This window comes from Hyperoodon ampullatus (assembly GCF_949752795.1).
Source record: "Hyperoodon ampullatus genome assembly, chromosome: 11".
NCBI classification, from domain to species: domain Eukaryota; kingdom Metazoa; phylum Chordata; class Mammalia; order Artiodactyla; family Ziphiidae; genus Hyperoodon; species Hyperoodon ampullatus.
The window spans coordinates 38,267,467-38,292,805 of NC_136924.1; the positions used below are offsets into that span (position 1 = coordinate 38,267,467).

General features: G+C 41.3%; 1 protein-coding gene across 1 annotated transcript; it reads left to right on the plus strand.

Annotated features, from left to right (window-relative positions):
* Nucleotides 1-2,969: 2,969 nt before the first annotated feature.
* Nucleotides 2,970-21,335, plus strand: WBP2NL (WBP2 N-terminal like; the record flags this gene model as incomplete). The annotated part of the gene is made up of 6 exons (XM_079714910.1): nucleotides 2,970-3,031; nucleotides 15,213-15,321; nucleotides 15,580-15,721; nucleotides 15,889-15,981; nucleotides 20,882-20,992; nucleotides 21,328-21,335. The coding sequence occupies 6 exons, from the start codon at nucleotides 2,970-2,972 to the stop codon at nucleotides 21,333-21,335; spliced, it is 525 nt and encodes a 174-aa protein (XP_079571036.1).
* Between the last annotated feature and the right edge of the window lie 4,004 nt (nucleotides 21,336-25,339).

A 25,339-nucleotide genomic window follows, 5' to 3' on the forward strand; every position in this document is an offset into this window, starting at 1 on the left:
AAAGCTCACCAAGAGCTCCTTCTGCCCTTGCAAACCCATACCGGCTACTTGTAACCATCTCCAAGGGAAATGGCATGGCTCCCTGTCCATTCATCTGCATGAGCTACTCTTGGCTTCCTTAAAGGGTCAAGAAAGCAACTTTTCTGCTTGTCAGATTTGTTGACGTCAGCTGTGTGAGCCCCAAGTTGGGACGAGGGTGTCTCCTTCATTGCTCAAAGCTTATTTACAAGGATGGGTCACTACAGATCTGGGGGAGCAAGGGCTAGGATCACTTTTTAAAAAATCACTGCTTGTGGCTGGCGCAGAGGGCAGTCACACACCCTTCCTGCCCCGTAATGCAGCCACTTAGGGAGCGTGGTTTTCCTGAGACATTCCTGGAGTTGACTTCCTTATCCTCAAACTTTAAATAAGAACTAAATGCACACACAAAACTCCAGAAAGTCACAGGATGTGAACTCTAGGAGGAAGAAAGCACCCTTCTGTCCACTTAGCAATAAGAGGGAATCTCTTCCCACCCACCCTGACTACTCCACCCCACCCCTCCCCCACTCCGTTAACGTGAGTAATGAATCAGCCTGGCCACAGTTGGTCACTGTAGGCTAGTGGAAAATCCCCAGTGGAGGGCACAGCCCCGCATCAGATGCATGAATGTTTGCGAATGTCGGCTGCCACCGCCCCACACGCTATGTCTTTATGGAATACCCCTTGCCCAATGCCCCACCATTTCCACCTGGACACAACTTGCTCAAAGGCTGGTGACTTGCGGGCCATTCATCTACAACCAAGTCCTGATGGAGCAAGAGGCCCAAGCCTAGGGGATGCAAGAACGACCCATTTCTTAAATGTTACCAGTCCCAGCCAACCTTTTGGTGACATTATGGTTAATTTTCCCAATTGAAAGTAAGCAAACAGACACTCAAACTGGTTGTGTAAATGTTGCTAGACTTTATGTGTTGTACAACTAAACATTGCTGTTTGAACAATAACTGAACTGTGTTTTATTTTTGCTCCTCAATCCTTGGCCAAATTAGCTATTACATCATCTCACCCATGTGTGGAGGGTGAGGCAGGGGCCATCTTGGTAAGAAGTAGACACAGAAATTAGAGATGGAAAAGTTTTTGTGAGGTCAGTTCATCTTCAGTTGGCATGAAGTAGGACCCCCGTCATTATTCCCTGGAGTTTTGTATCCAAAATGAGTGATGGAGCTATCACACTTTACCTTGAGGGATGCTGTGCTCTGCATAGCCTGTCTCTAATGGAAACAATGTCTATTTTCATTCAATTGATTTCCTAGCTTTCACCCTCCTTTTTCCAGAAGGCATAAAACCAAATCTAGGAAAGGAGTGGACCTATCTTGCCTAGAGACCTGCCTTTTTTGCAGTGAAGACTTAAGAGCTAAACTTAAAGCACTAGCTTGTATTGTTTTTTTCAAACTTAAACCAATCCTTCCTCTCTGTGAGGTTCACACTGTCTTCTATAGCCAGCAAATAACACAACTCTACCTGTATATTATCTCTCTGAATTTGAATGTGACAATCACGTGCAACTGTGTTTGGGTCCTCAACATTCTGTAGGGTGAGCACAAGGTGTAGGTGAATGGTGGGGAGTCAAGACTAGAGGAAGAGAGGTCAGCAGGCCCTTGGAGTCATTCAAGTAAAATGATGAGGACTCGAACTAGAACGGCAAGGCCACACCAAGATGGAGGGAAGTGAGAAGATTTGAGTGACAGAGCAGTGTGGGAATCATAAAATACCACAGCTGAAAGAAACCTAAGAGTTCTAGTTCTTCCTTCAAACAGATATGGAAACAAGTCTAGAAAGCATAATCGTCTTGCCCAAGGTTGTACACTTAGTTACCAAGGCAGAACAGGGCCTAGACCTCGGTGCTTGTTCCACTGCTTCACGCCATTCCTATTGTCATGCTTTAAAAGTATATATATATCTGGTGGTCCAGTGGTTAAGACTCCACATTCCCAATGCAGGGGACACGGGTTCGATCCCTGGTCACGGGAAGATCTTGCATTATGCTTGGTGCACCCTAAAAAAAAAAATTAAAAAAAATGTATTTCTGAAATCAGCATACATCTTACCACTGATGTCCGTTTATTTGGCAACTTTTTTTCCTTCGAGTTACACTTTAAAATGGTGCATTTTACAACTGACAACATCTTAAATTTGATGAAATATGGTAGGTAGTCCAGAAGATGTTAACATCCTTCTGTTTGAAGCCCTCTGGTGCTATTGGTGAAGTTTAAAGGAAATAAGAATACATACAACATTTTAGTCTTAAAAGCAATTCTGGTATAACGTATCCCACCTGATCTTCACAGTCACCCTTTGGAGGAGGCAGGGCAGGTATGATGCGTGCCACAGAGACAAAAGGCTCTCTCCATCTTGGAGCTGGAACAGACTCACACAGGGTCGAAATTCCCCCTTTGATTTCCTGACCCAGCTCACGCACCCTTTCCTGGATGCTGCCTCACAAGAAATCGGCTCTGATCCCAGGCTTGCTTTGGTGGAAGAAAGATCTGCTCGCCTTAGGAGAGGTGAGGAATCGTTCTGGACCCTTTCTCCAAAGGGCAACAGCTTCCTGACTCAGGCCAGGCAGGGCGTAGGAAAATTCCACTTTTAATTTTTATTCCCAACAGGACCAATTCAAGTTCATACCCGTGGGCAGCGGGGCAGCCACATAGGGGCCAAGACGGTGAATCGCTGTCGAGGAGGCCACTCATCACTCACTCCTCTGCGCTCCGGGGGTGGAGTCAACTCCCCGGACCCTCCCCCTTCCCCATCAGGGCTGTCTCGACCTTGACTCCGCCTGGTCCTCTGACCAAGGCCCCTCACGTGACCAGCCGCCTCAGTCTCTTACGCCATAATCTCCGCCCTCCCCTTCAGAGTCCCACCCAACTGCTTGGCGCAGGCCCCACCCCTTCCCATCTGAGGGGCGGCAGGAGCGGCCCTGGGGCAGGATGGCAGTGAACCAGAGCCACACCGAGAACCGTGGCGTGGCCCTCATCCCCTTCGGCGAAAGGTGCGTGAAAGGAAGCCTGCGGAGCTGTCAGAGGAGGCAGCAGATGCACGGGGAACTGGCGGCTCGCAAACTCTCAGCGCATCAGAGACTTTCCCGCCTTTTCCGCGTACGCAGCGGGCGTGGCTCCGCCCCGACGCTAGGGCGTTGCTGTCTCGCGGGTGTTCAGAATGTGAAGGCCGGAGCGGGGGCTGTAGCGTGTGTGAAGGGTGCGTGCTCAGCGACCGAGGCGCGTGCTGCCTCAGAAGAAAGGTGGAAGTGAAGTGGTGGGAGTGGGGAGTGGCACCGACCCTCCGGGTCGCTTGCGGCTGCTGTTAGTGCGCTACCTTTGTAGAGTGGCGGGAACAAGGTCCCAGGCTTCTGGGAGGTAGAAGAGGCATGAGTGTCTTTGGAATCTTTCTGGAAGGATCCCGAACTGTCAAGGGCCTCTCCTCACTCTCAGAACTTCGAAAAGCCCTCTCTCATCTTCGCCCCAACCAAGGAGATGACTGGTCTTACTTTTTTGAAAAGATCAGGACCGGAAGAAGACGCGTCTAGGAAGAATGACGCTCTCTTGCCTCCCATGGCAGCCTTGGGGTTTGCACCGATCGCTCTGTGTGGTGCTAACGGTGACCACCGCTCGCCCCTCTCCTCTCGCCTCTGTCAGGCTCAGCCCGGAGCCGCCCATTTTCACCTCCCCACCTAACACCTCGACTCTGCCCCACTCCCTCCGTCATCCCCCGCCCCCATTTTCCCAGAGGCCTGCTCCAGCTCCCCGGCACTTCGTAAAAGTGCTCCTCTCTGCTCCGCTTTGCCTTTGTTTTCCTTTTTTTTTTTTCCTGCGGTATGCGGGCCTCTCACTGTTGTGGCCTCTCCCGTTGCGGCTCTGGACGCGCAGGCTCAGCGGCCATGGCTCACGGGCCCAGCCGCTCTGCGGCATGTGGGATCTTCCCGGACCGGGGCACGAACCCGTGTCTCCTGCATCGGCAGGCGGACTCTCAACCACTGCGCCACCGGGGAAGCCGCCTCGTTTTCCTTTGAGCTCGCCTAGCAGTGAGACTCAGAAACCCAGGGCTGTGCTCAGGTGAGGCAGAGCACACCTAGGTCGCTTTGAATGCATCTGTCGGGAAGACCCTTTAAGTCAGTACCAAACGCTGATGTCCAGATCTTTTTTCTATGCTTCCTTCCCCAGAATATTTTCTTGACAGATTTATACGCGCCGTCAAGGCGGTAGGTTCTCCCTTGCTCCTGAAGGACCGCTGCTGTTTGTTCAGTTTTGTAGTAGGAGATGATTGCCCACCATTCTGACCGCGTGCACACTGACCTAGAGAACGCTGACCTTTGTGCCTGTGGCTCTGTGCCTTGAAGCCACTTCTAATCTGGTGTTTGGGTGTCTTCTCATTCAGGCTACAAGTTTGTCTGTCTGCTTTTCTGTTTGTGTGCTGGAGGCAGGGAATGAAGCATGGTTTTAAAAAATTGTAACATATACTGATTTTATGGTCCTTTGATTACCTTTGTGGCGTCCTTTGTGTGCTCTTGAATGGATAACCATAGCTGAGCACTGTGCAAGGGCTTTATAGTTATAACTGCTCTATCTGCAATAAGGATCAGTACTAGTTTCCTCGTTTCACAGGTGGGAAAACTGAAAGAGAAGTAATTTGCTTAAAATCACATGGCCAGTGCATGTGGGAGAGCTCTGAACTTAGGTACTGTGCATCCACTTATCTACTCTGGCTGCCCCTCTAAAAGGAAAAGGACTGCTTCTCTTCTTTCTTCTCAGCAAAGAAGTCTCTGTAGGTGCCCTGGCTTCCTGGATAAAAACCACTTTAAAGAAATAGCTTGAGAGGGAGAAGATTGGTTATATTTTGACTTCTCTGGACTATTCACAATACACAGTTGAGAAATTCATCACAGCTTGGCTGTGTTGTGTGGAGATTTTTTTCTGATCCCAGCTGAAAAATCATAAATGTGTGGGCTAGACTCTACTGGTAAAAAGGGAAGACATTGAGTTTTTTTTTTTTTAATCCATATTCAAAAATGTGTGCAGGTAAAACCATGTAGAAAAATTGGGAAACATTTTAAATTACCCCAAATTCCTACATCCAGTGCTTTTTACATTTTGGTATGTATCCTTCTGTACTTTCCCCTGTGGAAATATACACACCTTCCCCTGTCAGACTGCTTTGTAACTTGTTTTTCTCATTTACCAATGTATTGGGGATGCTTTCCAGCGTCGGTATCTACATCATTATTTTCAGTATCTCATACTCCAGTATGCATACATATTTGCTCCAGCCCGTATCTGGGATAGTCTGATTTTTTTTTTTTTTAAAGGAGGATATATTCTTTCTTTTTTTTTTTTTTGGCTGCGTTGGGTCTTCGTTGCTGCACACAGGCTTTCTCTAGTTGGGGCGAGTGGGGGCTACTCTTCGTTGCAGTGCGCAGGCTTCTCACTGCGGTGGTTTCTCTTGTTGCGGAGCATGGGCTCTAGGCACGCGGGCTTCAGTAGCTGTGGCACGCAGGCTCAGTAGTTGTGGCTCGCAGGCTGTAGAGTGCAGGTTCAGTAGTTGTGGTGCATGGGCTTGGTTGTTCCACGGCATGTGGGATCTTCCAGACCAGGGCTGGAACCCGTGTTCCCTGCATTGGCAGGTGGATTCTTAACCAGTGCGCCACCAGGGTAGTCCCAGATAGTCTGATTTTAATTTGTCATTGCTATAAACATTGCTGCAGTGAACTTTTTAAAGATTTATCTTTGCCCACCTGTCAGAATGTTTCTTTCAGATATATTCCTGAAATTGGAATTGTGAGATCAGAGGACACAGACTTTTAAAAAAATATTTAAAAAAATATTTTTAATATGAAAATCCTTGTCAAAATATTTTAAAATATTAAATATATTTTATATTTAATATATTTATACATAGAAATATATTTATTGCAAAATTACCCTACAGAATTATATCAAATTACATTCCTTTTAATACTTTGAGTGCCCAATGCCAACACCCTGTGTTAATCTTTGATAGCTCTGCCAGTCTGATCATGGAATCTGAATAATGAAATCTTTTTTCAAAGCTTAATTGCTAGTGAAATTATTTTTGTCTTATGGTTATTGACTATTTATATGTATTTGGTAAATCTTCTTGGTTCATAAATTGTTCTCCATTTTTTTGCTAAGTTGTTCATTTTTTAATAAATATATGTATTTATTTATTTTTATTGTATTTTATTATTAATTTATTTATTTATTTATTTATTTTTGGCTATGTTGGGTCTTTGTTGCTGCTCGCGGGCTTTCTCTGGTTGTGGCAAGCGGGGGCTACTCTTTGTTGCGGTGTTCGGGCTTCTCATTACGGTGGCTTCTCTTGCAGAGCACGGGCTCTAGGTGTGCAGGCTTCAGTAGTTGTGGCATGTGGGCTCAGTAGTTGTGGCCCACGAGCTTAGTTGCTCCACGGCGTGTGGGATGTTCTTGGACCTGGGATCAAACTCATGTCCCCTGCATTGACAGGCAGATTCTTAACCACTGCGCCACCAGGGAAGTCCCAAAGTTGTTCATTTTTTGTGTGGTAAAAAGCACATAACAAAATTTACCATCTTAGCCACTAAAAACATAAAAATTGTATATATTTAAGTATACAACATGGTAATTTGATGTAATATACATAGTGAAATGATTCCTAGTCAAGTTAATTAACGCATCATCTCACATAATTATCATTTTTTTACTCTCTTAGTATATTTCCAGTGTTCAATATAGTATTATTAAGTACAATATAGTCTTCATGCCTATATATTCGATCTCTAGACTTATTCATCCTACTTAACTGTAAATTTGTAACCTTGCTTAACATCTCCCCATTTCCCCCATCCCATCAGCCCTCAATAACTACTGTTCTACTCTCTGCTTCTGTGAATTTGAATTTTTTTTTTTTAGACTCCACATGTAAGTGAGATCATATAGTATTTGTCTTTGTCTGGGTTATTTCACTTAGCATAATGTCCTCAAGATTCACCCATGTTGTAACATGTGACAAGATTTCCTTCCATTTTAGGGCTGAATAATATTCCATTTTACTCATATAACACATTTTGTTTCTCCATTCATTCTCCATTCATTCATTGATAGACTTTTATGTTGCTTCCACCTCTTGGCTATTATGAATAGTGCTGCTATGAACGTGAGTGTGCAAATATCTCTTTGAGACCCTGCTTTCAATTCTTTTCAATATATACCCAGAAGTGGGATCGCTGGACTATGGAGTAGTCCTATTTTTAATTTTTGAGGAGACTCCATACTGTTCCGTAGTTGTCGCACCATTTTACAATCCCACCAAGAGTGCACAAGAGTTCCAATTTATTGACATCCTAGGCAACACTTTTCTTTTTTCAATAGTAGCCATCCTAATAGGTGTGAGGTGATATCTCATTCATGGTTTTGATTTGCATTCCTCTGATGATTAGTAATGTTGAGCATCTTTTCATATTTGTTAGCCATTTATATATCATCTTTGGAGAAATGTTTATTTAAGTCCTTTGTCCATTTTTAAATCAGTTTGTTTTTATTTTGGTGTTGTTGAGTTGTAGGAGTTCTTTATATATTCTGGATATTAACCTCTTATGGTTTGCAAATATTTTCCCCCATTCTATAGGTTGACTTTTCACTCTGTTGATTGTGTCCTTTGATGCACAAAAGTTTTCAAGTTTGATATAGTCCCATTTGTCTATTTTTGCTTTTGTTGCCTGTGCTTTTGGTGTCATATGCAAGAAATTGTTGTCAAGTCCAGTGTCATGAAAATTTCCACCTATGTTTTCTTCCAGAAGTTTTGTAGTGTTAGAGCTTATGTTTGGTTCTTTAATCCATTTTGAGTCAAATTTTTAAGATGGTATAAGTTAAAGGTCCAACTTCCTTCTTTTGCCTGTGGATATCTAGTTTCTCCAACATCATTTGTTGAAGAGACTGTTCTTTCCCCATTGAGTGGTCATGGCACCCTTGTTGAAGATCATTTGACCATAGAAGTGGTGAGAGTGGGCATCCTTACCTTTTTCCAGATCTTAGAAGAAATGCTTTCATCTCTCACCATTGAGTATGATGTTAGCTGTGGGCTTTTCATAAATGGCTTTTATTATTTTGGGGTAGTTTCCTATGATTCCTAGTTTGTTGAGTGTGTTCATCATGAAAGAGTGTAAAATTTTGTCAAATGCTTTTTCTGCATCAATTGAGATGATCATGTGGTTTTTTGTCCTTCATTTTGTCAATGTGCTATATTACATTGATTGATTTTCATTAAAAAATCTCTATTTTTAAAAAAATTTATATTAAGTTTGATCCCTTTCCTAACCTGTCCCTATTCTCTCCACAGCCTCCCACCCTGGCCCCTTGCCTCTGGCAACACCCTACTTCTCTGTTTCTTTGAGTTTGACTTTTTAAAGATTCCACATATAAGTGATTCCATGCAGTATTGTCTTTCTCTGTGTGGCTCTCTCTCTCTCGCTCTGTCCATATATATCTATCTATCTCACATCTTCTTTATCTGTTCATTCATTGATGGACACTTACATGGTTTCCATATCTTGGCTATTATGAATAATGCTTCAATGAACATGGGAGTACAGATACTTGTTTGCTATCCTATTTTCATTTCCTTTGGATATATACCCAGAAGTGGGATTGCTGGATCATAAGGTAGTTCTATTCTTATTTTATTGATTGACTTTCATATCTTAAACTATCTTTGCATTCCAGGGATAAATCCCAGTTGGTCATGTTGTATAATCCTCTTAATGCGTTGTTATATTCAGTTTACTAGTATTTTTTTTGAGGATTTTTTACATGAATATTTTTCTGTTTTTTCTTATTGGAAGTTTTTTGACTACTGATTCAGTCTCTACCTGTTATAGGTCTATTCCGATTTTCTTTCTTTAGTCAATTTCAGTGGTTTTTTTTCTAGGAATTTACCCATTTTATCTATGTTATCTAATTTGTTGCCATACAATTGTTCATATATTCTCTTATAATCTTATTTTAAATCTCTGTAAGGTCTGTGATAACATCCCCACTGTCTTGCTTTTTTAAAAATGTTGTTTATTTATTTATTTTTGGCTGCATTGGGTCTTCGTTGCTGCATGCAGGCTTTCTCTAGTTGCATTGAGTGGGGGCTGCTCTTTGTTGTGGTGCACAGGCTTCTCATTGCGGTGACTTCTCTTGTGGAAGAGCATGGGCTCTAGGCAAGTGGGCTTCAGTAGTGTGGCTTGCAGGCTCAGTAGTTGTGGTGCACAGGCTTAGTTGCTCCGTGGCATGTGGGATCTTCCTGGACCAGGGCTTGAACCCATGTCCCCTGCATTGGCAGGCAGATTCTTAACCACTGTGCTACCAGGGAAACCCAACATCCCCACTTTCATCCATAGTTTTAGTAATTTGAATTTTCTTTTTTCCTTGGTCAGTTTAGCTAAAGATTGGTACATTTTGTTGATCTTCACAATGAAATAATTTTGGTTTCATTGATTCTATTTTTCTATTCTTTATTTCATTTGTCTCGATTGTAATCTTTATTATTTCCTTCCTACTGCTAGCTTTGGGTTTCATTTGCTTTTGTTTTTCTAGTTCCCTAAGGTAGAAAGTTAGATTATTAATTTGAAATCTCTCTTTTAAAAAATGTAGGCATTAAAAGCTATAAATTTCACTCTTAAGCACTGCTTTTGCTGCATCTAAATAGTTTTGGTATGTATGCTTTTGCTTTCATTTAGATTGAAGTATTTTCTAATTTCACTTATGATTTCTTCTTTGATCCATTGGTTGTTTAAGAATGTGATGTTTAATTTCCATATATTTGTTACTTTGTCAGATATCCTTCAGTTAATGTTTTCTAATTTCATTCCATTGTAGTCATAAAAGATATTTTGTATGATTGCAGTCTTCATAAATTTCGTGAGACTTGTTTTGTGGCCCAACATATGGTCTATCCTAGAGACTGTTCCATGTGCACTTGAGAAGAATGTGTATGCTACCTTTGTGGGGGGAGTGTCCTTATATGTTAGGTCTAGTTGAATTTTGTTAGATGTATCCATGCTTATCATTGTTGTATCTTTTTGATGATTGACCCTTTTCTCATTATAGAAGATTCCTCTTTGTCTTGTAATAATTTTTTTTCACACACACTGTATTTTATATTTACAAGAGATAAATAAGTCTATGTTTTTCTGATATTAGTATAGCTACTTCAGCTCTCTTTTGGTTACTGTTTCATGGAGTATCTTTTTCCATCCTTTTATTTTCAACCTATTTGTGCCTTTAGATCTCAAGTGAGTTTTTGTAGACAGTCTATAGCGGTAATATGTTTTTTAAAAAAATATATTCTACCATTCTCTGCCTTTTAATTGCAGACTTTAATCCATTTAAATTTAATGTAATTATTGATAAGGAAGAACTTAACTTCTGCTCTTTTGCTATTTGTTTTCTATATTTCTTATATCATTTTTGTTCCTCAGTTCCTCCATGAGTGCTTTTTTGTGTTTAACAGATATTTCTTAGTGTACCATCTTTATCTCTCTTCATTTCCTTTGCTGCATGTATTTTAGTTATCTTCTTTGTGGTTGCCCCACAGATTATGTTTAACATCTTAATTTTTAACAATCTAGTTCAAATTAATACCAACTTAGTTTTTTTTTTTTTTTTTTTTTTTTTTTTTTTTTTTTTTTTTTTTGTGGTACGCGGGCCTCTCACTGTTGTGGCCTCTCCCGTTGCGGAGCACAGGCTCCGGATGCGCAGGCTCAGCAGCCATGGCTCACGGGCCCAGCCGCTCCGCGGCATATGGGATCCTCCCAGACCGGGGCACGAACCCGTATCCCCTGCATCGGCAGGCGGACTCTCAACCACTGCGCCACCAGGGAGGCCCCCAACTTAGTTTTAATTATATGCAGAAACTTTACTCCTACATAGCTCTGCCCTCTTATATTGTGATTGTCACAAATTACATCTTTATACATTGTGTGCTCATCATTATAGATTTACAATTATTGTTTTATACAATTGTGTTTTTTTTTTTTTTTTTTTTTTTTTTTTTTTTTTTTTTTTTTGTGGTATGCGGGCCTCTCACTGTTGTGGCCTCTCCCGTTGCGGAGCACAGGCTCCGGACGCGCAGGCTCAGCAGCCATGGCTCACGGGCCCAGCCGCTCCGCGGCATATGGGATCCTCCCAGACCGGGGCACGAACCCGTATCCCCTGCATCGGCAGGCGGACTCTCAACCACTGCGCCACCAGGGAGGCCCTACAATTGTGTTTTAAATCATATAGGATGAAATGAACAAACCCAAAATTCATTAATATTGATTTTTAATTTGCCTATGTAATTATCTTTCCCAGTGTTCTTTATTTCTTTGTGTTGATTTCATTTACTGTCCAGTGTCTTTTTATTTCAGGCAGAAGGACTTCCTTTAACATTTCTTATAGTTCAGATCTAATAGTAATAAACTCTGTCAGTTTTTGTTCACTTGGTAATGTTTTAATTTTTCCTTAATTTTTGAAGGCTAGTTTGGCCAGATATAGAATTCTTGGTTGACATTTTTTTGTCCTTTTAACACTTTGAATATTTCATCCCATTACCTCCATATTTTCTGGTGAGAAGTCAGCTGTGTGTCTTATTGAGGATTCCTTGTGCATGATAATTTTCTTCTCTTGCTGCTTTCAAGATTCTCTGTATTTGGCTTTCAACAGTTTGATTGCAATGTGTCTCAGTTTGGATCCCTTTGAGTTTATCCTACTTGGAGTTTCTTCTGCTTGGATGTGTAGATTCATGTATTTCATTAAATTTGGGAAAATTGTGGACATTATTTGTTCAAGAATTCTTTATTCCCCCTTTTTTCCTCTCCTCTCCTTTTGCCAGTCGCATAATACATATGTTGATATGTTTGATTGTGTTCCACAGGTCTGTTAGACTCTGTTCCTTTTTCTTCATTCTTTTTTCTTTCTGTTACTCAGGTAGTAACTATTAATCTCAATTGACCTATCTTCAAGTTCACTGCTTCTTCTGCCTGCTGAAATATGCCATTAAGTCCCCCACTACTGAACTTTTTATATCAGTTATTATAGTCTTCTACTCCAGAATTTCTATTTGGTTCCTTTTTATAATTTCTATCTTTTTATTTTTGTATTCTCTACATGATGAGGCGTTGTTTTCATCCTTTTCCTTAAGTTATTAAGTCATTGTTTCTTTTTACTTTTTGAATATATTTTAAATAGTTTATTTAGAGTCTTTGTCTAGTTAATCTAATTTCTTGGCTTCGTAAGGGGCAGTTTCAATTAATTTTTTAAAATAAATAAATAAATTTATTTATTTATTTATTTATTTATTTATGGCTGCTTTGGGTCTTCATTGCTACGTGCCTGCTTTCTCTAGTTGAGGCGAGCAGGGGCTACTCTTCGTTGCGGTGTGCAGGCTTCTCACTGCAGTGGCTTCTCTTGTTGCGGAGCATGGGCTCTAGGCACACGGGCTTCAGTATTTGTGGCTCACGGGCTTCAGTAGTTGTGGCTCGTGGGCTCTAGAGTGCCTGCTCAGTAGTTGTGGCACACGGGCTTAGTTGCTCTGTGGCATGTGGGATCTTCCTGGACCAGGGCTCAAACCCGCATCCCCTGCGTTGGCAGGCAGATTCTTAACCACTGCACCACTAGGAAGTCCCATACTTTCTTGTTTCTTTGCATGCCTCATGTTTTTTTTGTTGTTGAAAACTGGACATTTTAAAAAATTATAATGTGGCAACTCTGGAAATCAGACTCTCCCTCTTCCACAGGGTGTTGTTGCTGCATGTTGTAGTTATTGTTTAGTGATTTTTCTGAACTAATTTTGTAAAGTCTATATTCTTTGTTATGTGTGGCTAATGACATGTGTGGCCTCTTTTATGTTAATTTAGAGGCTAGCTAGTGATTTGACAGTTTACTTGTATGTTTGGAACAACAACAACAAAATCCCAGCCTTTGCAGATGGCCTGTGTGTGTGTTGGAGCCTGTCTTTATCACTCAGCTAGGCAGTTTAAAACTCTGTCTTAGCTTTCACTGCCTGCTTGAGCAGAGCCTCACTGTCAACCAGAGGTAACAGTTTTAGGGCCTTATCAGGCTTCTTCTGAGCATGAACTCAGCCCTGAAAATGTATGTGTGGTGCTTTCTAGATTCCCATGAACATGTCAGAGGTTTTCAAAGCCTTTATTCCTCAAAGTATCTCATTTCCCAGTCTTTCCTTCCTCACTTTTTGGTTTTTTTATTGCTTGCCCAAAATGTCATTCTTTGCCCCAGATAGCAGCTCTAACACATTTGCCTTGAAATGTTTTTGACAAATGTGCCCTAGGTAGCTGCCTAAGTCCCAAGAGAGTTCTGAGTTAGGCACATGCCCTTAGAGCTAGTCCTCCAGGAAGCCACTGGACAGGTCAAAACAGACAACCACAATAAGGTCTGTTCTCCTCCCCCCAGTAGTGGGCACCTATACTGAGAATATGGGTTGTTGTTGTCAAGGCTGTTGCCAAACTGGGGAGTGGAGGATAGTACTAGGGTAAGTTAAAGTGCATAAAGCTCTCTTATTGACATTCAACTATTTTTTTCTTGATTAAACATTCCCCTAGTTGCTATAAACTTTTGATTAGATTGTAGAGTTCTAGGCTGACATTTAGAGTTCCTTATTCCACCATTTTTGCTGACATCCTATTTTTTCATAGTCAGTTAAAAAGCCCTTTTTATCCATACACCACCATCCTAGTCCCAGTTCTTATTACCTCATATCAGAACTATTTTAGGAACTCTTAAATGGATCCCTCTGACATACCACCACTTCCTTGATCATGTGACTTCCCTGCTGAGACAGCTGCAAGTCACAGTTCTGCCTTGCCTATTGAATGATGTCTCCAAGCTCTAGTCCCAGCATGATTCCAGCTTTATCTCACTATTCCTCCCAGTCTCACTTCCATGCTGTTTTGATGAATCCACACTGGTAGGCTGCTCCCAAGTACGCAGTTTTCTTTCCACCGCATACCTCCATTAATGCTGTTTGCTCCCCATCAGGATTTTCCCCTACCCTCACTTCTGCCTACTGAAACACTTCATCTCTTGAGAATCGGCTCAGTGGGACTTCCCTGGTGGTCCAGTGGTTAAGACTCTGCACTCCCAATGCAGAGGGCGCAGGTCGAACCCTGGTTGGGAAGCTAAGATCCTGCATGCTGCACGACATGGCCTAAAAAAAAAAAAAAAAAAAGAATCAGCTCAAATGTCAACCTTTCTGTAAAGTCATTCCTAATTACTTCAACCAAGAGCTAATCTCTCCTTCCACCAAACTGCCATGATATTTGTGTTCCATTTATGTGATGTATGTCATATATTTCTTCCATTATTATCTATATTCATGTTTTCATTCACTGATTCTTTCAATATTTAGTAGCACCCACTTATATATTTATAATTTATATATATAAATTACTAAGAAAGGGAAAAAACCCAGTAGGATTCTATGAGTAAGAATAGGATGAGCCCAAGTTTTTCAGATTAGGAGTGCAGGGAGAACATGACAGACAGAGGGAACATGTCAGAGGTTTCGGGAGCACTCTGCGTGTGCCTTACGTTCTTTACCAGAGTCCAAGAAACATTTTCGTTAACAGAGTGCTTTATACCAACTGCACAAGAAGTAGAAGAATTAATGAATATACATTAAGAATAGAATTAGGCTTGATAAGAAAGAAGAACCCAATGGGACTTCCCTGGTGGTCCAGTGGTAAAGAATCCGCCTTCCAATGAAGGTGAAGGTGGGTTCGATCCCTGGTCGGGGAACTAAGATCCCACATGCTGTGGGGCAACTAAGTCCATGTGCCTCAACTAGAGAGCCCTCGTGCCGTAGTGAAGAGCCTGTGAGCCACAATGAAAGATAACGAGTGCCACAACTAAGACCCAATGCAGCCAAAAATAATAAATAAATTAATTAATTAATAAAAGAGTGGGGGAACCAATTTTTTTAAAAAAAAGAACCCAATGATAAAGAAGAAGAAGAAGTGTGAATTGTCAGAGAATAAGATCATTTAAATTCCTTTCTATTTTAATAAAATAGTAGTAGCAGTAGCAGCAGCAAGTAACATTTATTAAAATTTCCCTCCAGGCTAGAAACTATGCTATGAGCTCTCTTTGTATAATTTTATATAGATTCTAAATTGTGTGCTGTCTGCCCTGTCTTTTCTGCAGTGTCTTGAAGCAGAGTCAGGATGTGGACCTCTCCTTCCTACAGCAACCAGAGGGATCTGATCTCTTTAATGGTACAAAAAGAGGAACATTGTTTCTCACTTCATACCGGGTAATTTCTACTTCTACTTTGATCTGATTAACTCTACATTTGTTTTCCTTAAAATGGAGAGAGGTTAAACATTGACTTTCAAAGTATTTTAAACCATTTCTCCTTAGATTTTCCATGTTGAAGTGTGATGGAAGAAAATTGGTGATGTTTCTCAATTAGGCCAGAATGCCAAAGCAGCCTTAACTTCAGAATTGCTCTTATATGTCTCAATCCATGGATAAATTGCATTCCTTTTTTAAAGTTTCTTTTCTCTCTTAGGTGATCTTCGCGACTTCACACTTAGTCAGTGACACCCTGCTTTCTTTTCTGATGCCATTTGGTCGGATGAGTAATCGCACCATTCAACAACCAATCTTTGCCCCCAACTACATTAAAGGAACCATTCAGGCAGCTCCGGATGGTAAGTGTCCCCCCTCAGAAGTGTATTTTTTCTCAAAAGCTTCCAGAAGGTTTAAGATTCAGACTTGGCCCCTGCTTCATTGGGTAGTGCTTCTCTTAGTGATTGTGGCAGTCCTTCTGTTACAGCATGCCAGCCTCTTAGTGAGTGTGTGCCATTTCTTCCTCCAGGTGGCTGGGAAGGACAGGCTATTTTTAAATTATCCTTCAGAAAAGGAGGTGCCATTGAATTTGCCCAGCTGATGATGAAAACTGCCTCTGCTGGTGAGCGATGCTGATAAAATTATCAAGCGCTTTGGGGTTTGGGGGCCTGTGTAATTGAAGTAAGACTGTTAGCTAGTGAAGACTTCTGGCCTCTGTGGTCAGGCAGTTGATATTTGCACATGTATTCAGCGGGCATTTCCTGAGCCTACTGACTATGTGCCAAGTAACATACTACGTGCTAGGAACACAAGATTTAGTCCCTCCCTGTCCTGAAGGAGTTTGCAATCTAAAGGGAGCTTACCGTCAGACACCTGAACAGCTAATTATACGTGATAGTCTTTTGTCCATTTAAGTGCCAGTCTCATGTATCACTGAGTAGTCTTGTTTTTGGTAGGGTGGCCTTGGCTCTTCTTCCTCTGGCATGGCTTTTTGTCTTCTCTCCTTTCTGACTTTGCCTTTGGTTCTCTTAGGTTTAATTCCCATCTTCCATGGGACTAAAGCATGGGAAGAGGTACCATCAAGCCCTGCAGCACTGATCTAATGGATGTACCAGAGGATACAAATAATCTTTTTATGTTATATTTTAATTCAATCTAGCCTCACTTTATATCCCTCATTCGCTCACCTTTTGTACTCCAATCCAACTGGATTTCTTTGTGCCTTGCTCTCCCATCTCTGAGCCTTCATGCTATTTGCTCTGTCTGGAATGCTCTTCCCCTTTCTCCCTTGCCTCCTCCACCCCCAACTCCAATCTAGTTGAGACAAACACAGTCCAGTAGAGATAGACATATGCAAATACATTATCCTATCTTATGGCATGTGCTGTAACAGAGGCATGGGCAAAGTTCTGGGGACACACAGATGAATGTAGTGAATTTTCTACCTTAGAAGACTGACTGGATCATGATGCTATAGACCATAGTCAAGTGTATAAGAGATAGTCTAGGGAATTCCCTGGCAGTCCAGTGGTTAGGACTCAATGCTTTCAGTGGTTGGGGATCGGCCTGGGTTCCATCCCTAGTCAGGGAACTAAGATCCTGCTAGCCACATGGCCAAAAAAAAAAAGACTATAAGTGATAGTCTAAATTGGAGAGGAATTGAGTTCAACTTTAGACATAGTAATTAATACCAGCTAACATTTATTGAATGCTTATCATATACTGGGCAGTGTTCCAAGGCCTTTACATGTGTTAATTTATTTAATCCTCACAAAAACTTATGATGTAGGTTCTATCATTATCCCCAATGTATAGCTGGGGAAACTGAGTCAGTGATGGTTATATAATTTCCCAAGGCTATACAGTTAGCAAGTGGTGGAGCTGGAATTTGAACCTTAAACCTACTCTCTCTCTCTTTAAACTTTTCATTTTGAAAAAAAATCAGATCTATAGAAAGTTTTAAGAATATTACAATGAACTCACATGGACCTTCATCTAGATTAACCCATTATTAACATTTCCCCACATTTGCTTTTTATAAAAATATTTATTTATTTATTTTTGGCTGTGTTGGGTCTTCGTTGCTGCACGCAGGCTTTCTCTAGTTGTGGTGAGTGGAGTCTACACTTCACTGTGGTGCATTGCGGTGGCTTCTCTTGTTGCAGAACGCGGGCTCTAGGCGTGCGGGCTCAGTAGTTGTGGCGCGTGGGCTTAGTTGCTCTGCAGCATGTGGGATCTTCCCAGACCAGGACTCGAACTGGTGTCCCCTGTGTTGGCAGGTGGATTCTTAACCACTGCGCCAGCAGAGAAGTCCCCACGTTTGCTTTGTGTTATTCTTTTCTTTTTTTTCTGCTTTTTTTTTTTTTTCTTTTTTTTTTTGCGGTGCGCGGGCCTCTCACTGCTGTGGCCTCTCCCGTTGCGGAGCACAGGCTCCAGATGCGCAGGCTCAGCAGTCATGGCTCACGGGCCCAGCCGCTCCGCGGCATGTGGGACCTTCCCAGACCGCGGCACGAACCCGTGTCCCTTGTATCGGCAAGCGGACTCCCAACCACTGCGCCACCAGGGAAGCCCTTTTTTCTGCTTTTGTTTGAACTATTTGGGAGTAAGTCACAAAGATCATTTCCTTCATTTCTAAATATTTGAGTGTGTATCTCCTAAGAACAAGGGCATTCTCTCATCTAACCTCAGTGTGCTTATCAAATCAGAAAATTTAACACTGAAACCAATACTACTGATTATTCAAATTCAAATGATTGACCATTACTATTCCTAATTCTAATAGCATTTTTTTTTCCAATCCAGGATCTAATCCCAGATCACATATTGAATTCAGTTGTCCTATTTGGTCTCCTTTAGTCTGCGCTCAGCCTTTCTTTTTGTCTTTCATGACCCTGACATTTTAAAAAGAATACAGCCTTATTGTTTCATAGAATATCCCTTAATTTGTGTTTGTCTGTTTCCTCATGATTATATTCAGGTCACGTATTTTGGCAGGAATACTGTATAAATGATGTTGTGTCCTTTTGAGCCTACACTCTTAACCCCTGTGCCATATTAAGTGTGAGGTACACAAGCTGCTAGAGGCAGTGGACATGCAGCTTGGAGCTCCAAAGATGCACTGTATCAAGACACTGATTTGGAAATCCTCAGCACACAGGTCATCTCTGAAGCCATGTGAATGATGGGCTCATTCAGTGACTTAAGGATGGTATGCCAAGGGTCCTCAACATTTAAAGGATAGGTAGGGAGGGGTGACCTTCAATGGAGATTGAGAAGGGGCTGATTGAGAGGTGAGAGAAGAATCAAGTGAGTTCATTATCCTGGAAGTCAAGGGAGGAGAAAGTTTCAAGCATTACTGGGTAGTCATCTGTCAGCTGCTGGAGAGATGTTTGGTAAAATGAAGACTGAAAAATGTGCATTGCATGCGGAAATTTGAGGTTTTTGGCAGAATTATCAAGAGATTTCAGTGAACTGCTGGAGAAGAAAGGTGACGAAGAACCATATTAGAGAAAATTGAGGAGTAAGAAAATTTGTTGCAGTTACTGTTAAAAATACAGTGCAAATATATAAAGGCCAAGGAGTTCACAAGCTGTACCCAACTGGCAGCTCTTCATGGTCCAGAGGGCAGACAGCATCTGGAAGCCTGACATTGGATAACAGGGTGTCCTACAGACAGAGGGAGTGTAGCTATGAAGAATCGGGTCAGGGGACACTTGGAAATCCAGTTCCCCTTTGCTACAGATGTCTGGGGAACTCGGGACAATTACATTCTGGGTCTTGAGTTCACTCTTATTTTTGGCCTCACAGTACTGAGGGGGCTTATTTTTAGGATTATGAGATAAGGGTCAGGCAACTTCAGGGGATTCTCTTTGTGCTCTCATTAAATTCTGCTTCCTGGCCTGCAAAGGTAGGTCAGTGTCTCAGCCATTGCACAGCCACTTGGAAAGGATTTAGGCAACTTATATGAACTTGGCCCAATGTCTGGAACTGCTCTGGGTCTGATTATGTCATGGTTTAGCTGTGGAAACCTATGCCTACTCCCCTGGCAAGAGTCAGGTCTTGTGAATGGGCTTCCTTGAGGCCTTTGGAATTAATTAAACACCCATCATGCATCATGATCTGATTATTTGACCAGGAAAGATTCCTTTCCCTTCAGCAGAGTTGCTTTGTCAGGGCTCTTTTTTTTTTTTTTTTTTTTTGCTGCACGCAGGCCTCTCACTGTTGTGGCCTCTCCCGTTGCGGAGCACAGACTCTGGACGCGCAGACCCAGTGGCCATGGCTCAGGGGCCCAGCCGCTCCGCCGCATGCGGGACCCTCCCGGACCGGGGCATGAACCCACGTCCCCTGCATCGGCAGGCAGACCCCCAACCACTGCTCCACCAGGGAAGCCCCTGTCAGGGCTCTTTGATTTAAGTTTTTAGCAAACATGTACTGAGTACCTATTGTGTGCCAAACACTAGGAGCGACAATTGGGAACACAACAGTGAACGAGACATAAGTACATAGTCCCTGCTTTTGTTAAACTTACAGTCTGGTGAGAGTCATATAAGAAGTAAGCAAACATGTAAGTGAATAAAATAATGACTTATTATTCTGAAAGGGGATACTAATAGAATATTGAAAGGGAGGGTAACAGGGAAGGATGACAACTTTAGATTCAGAGTGAATTAGTTAAGATAATGCTAGCTATTGAAACAGATAAACCCCAAATTATCAGTGGCTTAAGATAATGGATATTACTGCTTATATAAAGGCCAATCAGCAGGGGTGAAAGGGGACTCTGTTCTACATAGCCCTTCAGGGACCCAGGGTAATAGAGTCTCTGCCATCGTTAACACATGGCTTCCAAGACCTCTTTGGGTAGCCAGCAGAGAGAGGAAGAGAGTAAAGATCTCACCTGGGAAGTTTTCATGGGTCAGGCCTGGAAGCGGTGTACATTACTTCTGATCATATGCCATAGGCCAGAAATTAGTGTGGCAGGCTGATAATGGCTCCCAAAGATATAATCTGTGTCCTAATCCTCAGAATCTGTGAATGTTACCTTGTTTGTAAAAAAAAAAAAAAAGTCTTTTCAGGTATAATTAAGGATCTTGAGATGAGGGGATTACTCTGGATTATTCAAGTGGACCCCAAATACCATCAAAAGTGTCCTTTTAAGAGAGAGGCAGAGGGAGACAAACAGAAGTGCTTTCTTCAGTACTGCCATTACATTGGCCTTTAATGGACTTATCTTGCCAACTTGATAGAATCCTCACTTGGAAATTTTTTTCTGAATACCTATCATGGTGGGTGTTATGCTAGGCCTTCAATAAGCACAGGCAAATATACACAATCACTGCCTTCAAGAAGCATACAGTTGAGGACAAGGGCAATGTATATTTTTAATCTTGTATCCTGGGAACATTGTTGGACACACATGTAAGGTGATGGTTAATACTCTGTTAATTATTTGGTTGCTAACTGCTGTACATCTGACTTAAAAGAATTAAAGAGTCCCTATTTTGCCAAACTTGCCTTCTCAGCTGCCAGAGGAATTCCACTTGGAAGTGTAAATTACTGGTTCGGCACTTCAGGACTCTATATAATTACTGCACCAGGGGGCATGATGTGCACCCAACAGACGCCTTGTCCAGGTAAGATATGGCATGGAGGTTCTTCCTGGGAGGTGGAAAGGTATGCCAGGGGCTCAAAGATCTATTCACTGCTACATTGCCTCCAATTCTGCTGCAGAAGCAGCAGCAGAGGTTTGGGGGGCTGGAAAATGGTTGAGTCCATGATTTCATTTCCAGACTAAAACTCAGTGGCAAGTCAGTAAATGACCAGGCTTCCATTTCAGGTTTACTTTTAACTATAATGTACAAATATGGAGCATACCTGGGCAACTCCCATCAGTGGGAACAGCCACTTCCTGCTTACAGCCTGAGCAGAAACATGTGCTCTTGCCAACTTCCCCCTTCCCCTTTCACAGAAGCATAGCCATCATGCTTGTGCCATGCCCTTCAATCTCACTGAGGACTCCAGTCCTCGGCTTTATGCTCTGTACACTTTCCTTTAACAGTTGTGCCTGTCCATAACTGCTGAGTCATGTTCCCAGGAGACATAGATCAGTGATTCTCAACTATGGGCCACAGTCTGTTGGTGGACCACAAAAAGTCTCCTAACAGGTTACCAACAGACCCCCAAATGCAGGCTGTTTCTTGGGTTCTCCTTGGAGCATGACGTACATGTCCATTGGCTTATTTAGTTTTGTATACAACTGAAGGATAGTTATCTGTAGTCTTAATAGTTACCTTAGCTTTTAAGGGTTACTAAAATCTAATATTCAAAATCTAAAAGTAAGTGTTGCTAAAGTTTTATAAAAATGTTTTTGAGTTGAAATTCACATAACGTACAATTAACCATTTTTAAATGTACAATTCAGTGGTATTTAGCGTATTCACAATGTTGTGCAACCGTCAGTTCTCTCTAGTTTCAAAAGTTTTTCAGGACTTCCCTAAGACCATGCTTCCACTGCAGGGGACACAGGTATGATCCCTGGTCGGGGAACTAAGATCCCGCATGCTGCGTGGCGAGGCCAAAAAAACAAAACAAAACTTTTTCATCACTCCATAAGAATACCCCATACCCACTAAGTAATCATTCCCCATTGTCCCCTCCCCACATCTCTTGGTTTCCTCTAATCTGCTTTGCCTATTCTGTGTATATCACATAAAAGGAGTCAAGCAACATGTGACCTTTGTGTTTGGCTTATCTCACTTAGCAAAATGTTTTCAAGGTTCGTCCAAGCTGTAGCATTATCAGTACTTTATTCATTTTTTGTGGCTGACTAATATTCCATTGCATGTATCATAGTTTGTTATCCACTCATCCATTGATGAACATTTGGCTTGTTTCCACCTTTTGGTTAATTATGAATAATAGCTCCTACAAATATTTGTATATAGGTTTCCAGGTGGACATAAGTTTTCATTTCTCTTGGGTATATATCTACATTTGGAATTATTGGGTCATATGGTAATTTAATGTTTAACTTTTTTTTTTTTTTTTTTTTTTTTTTTTTTTGTGGTACGCGGGCCTCTCACTGTCGCGGCCTCTCCCGTTGCGGAGCACAGGCTCCGGACGCGCAGGCTCAGCAGCCATGGCTCACGGGCCCAGCCGCTCCGCGGCATATGGGATCCTCCCAGACCGGGGCACGAACCCGTATCCCCCGCATCGGCAGGCGGACTCTCAACCACTGCGCCACCAGGGAGGCCCTAATGTTTAACTTTTTTGAGGAACCACCAAACTATTTTCCACAGCAACTGCACTATTTTGTATTCTCACCAGCAATGTACAAGTTCCTATTTCTCCACATCCTTGCCAATGCTTGTTATTTTACTTTTTTTGCTTGTTGTTTATATTAAAGCCATCCTAGTGATTGTGAGGAGATATCTCATTATAATTTTAATTTGCATTTCTTTGATGATAAATGATGTTGGACATCTTTTCATGTGCTTGTTGGCCATTTGCATATCTTCTTTGGAGATATATCTATTCCAGTCCTTGCCCATTTTTAACTTGGGTAGTTTGTCTTTTCATTGTTTGAGTTGTAAGAGTTCTCTATATATTCTGGATATCCTTATCAGATACGGGACTTGCAAATATGTTGCCCATTCTGTAGGTCATCTTTCACATTCTTGAGAATATCCTTTGATGCACAAAAGTTTTAATTTTTGATGAATTTATCTATTTTTTTCTCTTGTTACTTGTGCTTTTGGTATCAAATTAAGACTCCATTGCCAAGTCCAATGTCATGAAGATCTACCACTATGTTTTCATCTAAGAGTTTTATAATTTTGGCTCTTATATTTCAGTTATTGATTCATTATGAGTTAATTTTTTTTTAATTTTAAAGAATATTTATTTATTTGGCTGCACCGGGTCTTAGTTGTGGCACATGGGATCTTTGTTACTGCATGCAAGATCTTCATTGTGGCATGCGAGATCTTTTAGTTGCGGCATGCAGGATCTAGTTCCCTGACCAGGGATCGAACCCGGGCCCCCTGCATTGGGAGCACAGTCTTAACCACTGGACCACCAGGGAAGTCTCTATGAGTTAATTTTTGTATATGGAGTAAGGTTAGGGTCCAGCTGTATTCTTTTGCATGTGCTTATCCAGTTGTCCAGGAATCATTTGTTGAAGACACTATTCTTTCCTCACTGGGCGGTCTTGGCACCCTTGTTGAAAATCAATTGGTAATAGATGTTTAGGTTTATTTCTGGACTCTCAGTTCTATTCCCATTGGTATATGAGTCTATCCTATGCCAGTACCACATTGTTTTGATTACTGTAACTTTCTAGTAAGTTTCAAAATAGGGAAGTGTGAGTCCTCCTATTTTGTATTTCTTTTTCAATATTGTTTTGGCCATCCATGGTCCCTTATAGCTCCATATGAATTTGAGAATCACCTTTCACATTTCTGCAAAAAGACCATTAGAATTTTGATAGGGATTGCATTTAATTTGTAGATCAGTTTTGGGGGAATTGCTATCTTAATTTAATATTAAGTCTTCTAACCCATGAACATAGGAACTCTTTTTATTTATGTAGGTCTTCTTTAATTTATCTCAGTAATGTTTTGTAGTTTTCAATGCACAAGTCTTTTTAAAAAAATATTTATTTATTTATTTGGTTGAGCTGGGTGTTAGTTGCAGCATGCAGGATCCTTAGTTGTGGCATGTGAACTCTTAGTTGCAGTACACATGTGGGATTTAGTTCCTTGATCAGGGATTGAAGCCAGGCCTCCTGCATTGGGAGCGTGGAGTCTTATCAATGCACCACCAGGGAAGTCCCAAAGCACAAGTCTTTTACATCCTTGGTTACACTTATTCCTAGGTGTTTTATTCTTTTGGATGCTATCGTAAATGTAATTGTTTTCTTAATTTCCTTTTTGGATTGTTTATTGCTATAATTATGTTTTTTTAATTAAACTTTTTATTTTGAGATAATTGTAGATTCCCATACATTTTTGGGAATAATACTGAGATATTCTTTATACCTTTTACCTAGTTTCTCCCACTGGTAACATTTTGCAGAACTATAGTATAATATCACAACCAGGGTATTGACATGGATACAATAAAAATGCAGAACATTTACATTACCACAAGGATCACTCCTGTTTGTCTTTTTATAGCTACACCTACTTCCCTTCCTCCCCCTCCTCTTTAATGCATGGCAACCAGTAATCTGTTCTCCATTTCTATAATTTTGACATTTCAAGATTGTTATATAAATAGAATCATGTAGTATGTAAACTTTTGGGATAGACTTTTTTCACTCAGCATTATTCCTCAAGATTCACCCAGGTTGTTGCACGTCTCGATAATTTGTCCTTCTTTTTGTTGAGTAATAGTTCATGGTATAGATGTACAACAGTTTGTTTAACCATTCAGCAGCTCAAGTATATCTGGGTTGGTTGCAGGTTTTGGTACAGGTTTTTGTGTGAACATAAGTTTTCATTTCTTGCCCATTAGGATGGCTGCTATCAAAAAAAACAGTAAACAACAAATGTTGGCAAGTATGTGGAGAAATTGGAATGCTTATGTACTGTTGGTGGGAATATAAAATGGTACAGCCACTGTGAAGAATAGTATGGGGGTTCCTAAAAACATTTTTAATGACCCAGCAATTCCACTACTGGGTATATACCGAAAGAATAGAAAGCAGGGTCTAAGAGACATTTGTACACCATGTTCATAGAAGCATTATTCACAATAGGTAATAAAATGAGTTAGGAAGTGTTCCCTCATCTTCAGTTTTTTGGAAAAGTTTGAGAAGGATTGGTATTAGTTCTTTATGTGTTTAGTAGAATTCAACAGTGAAACAATCAGGTCCAGGTGTTTTCTTTGTTGGGAGATTTTAAAAATTATTGATTCAGTCTCCTTACTAGGTCTATACAGATTTTCTATTTCTTCATGATTTAGTGTTATCGGTTTTA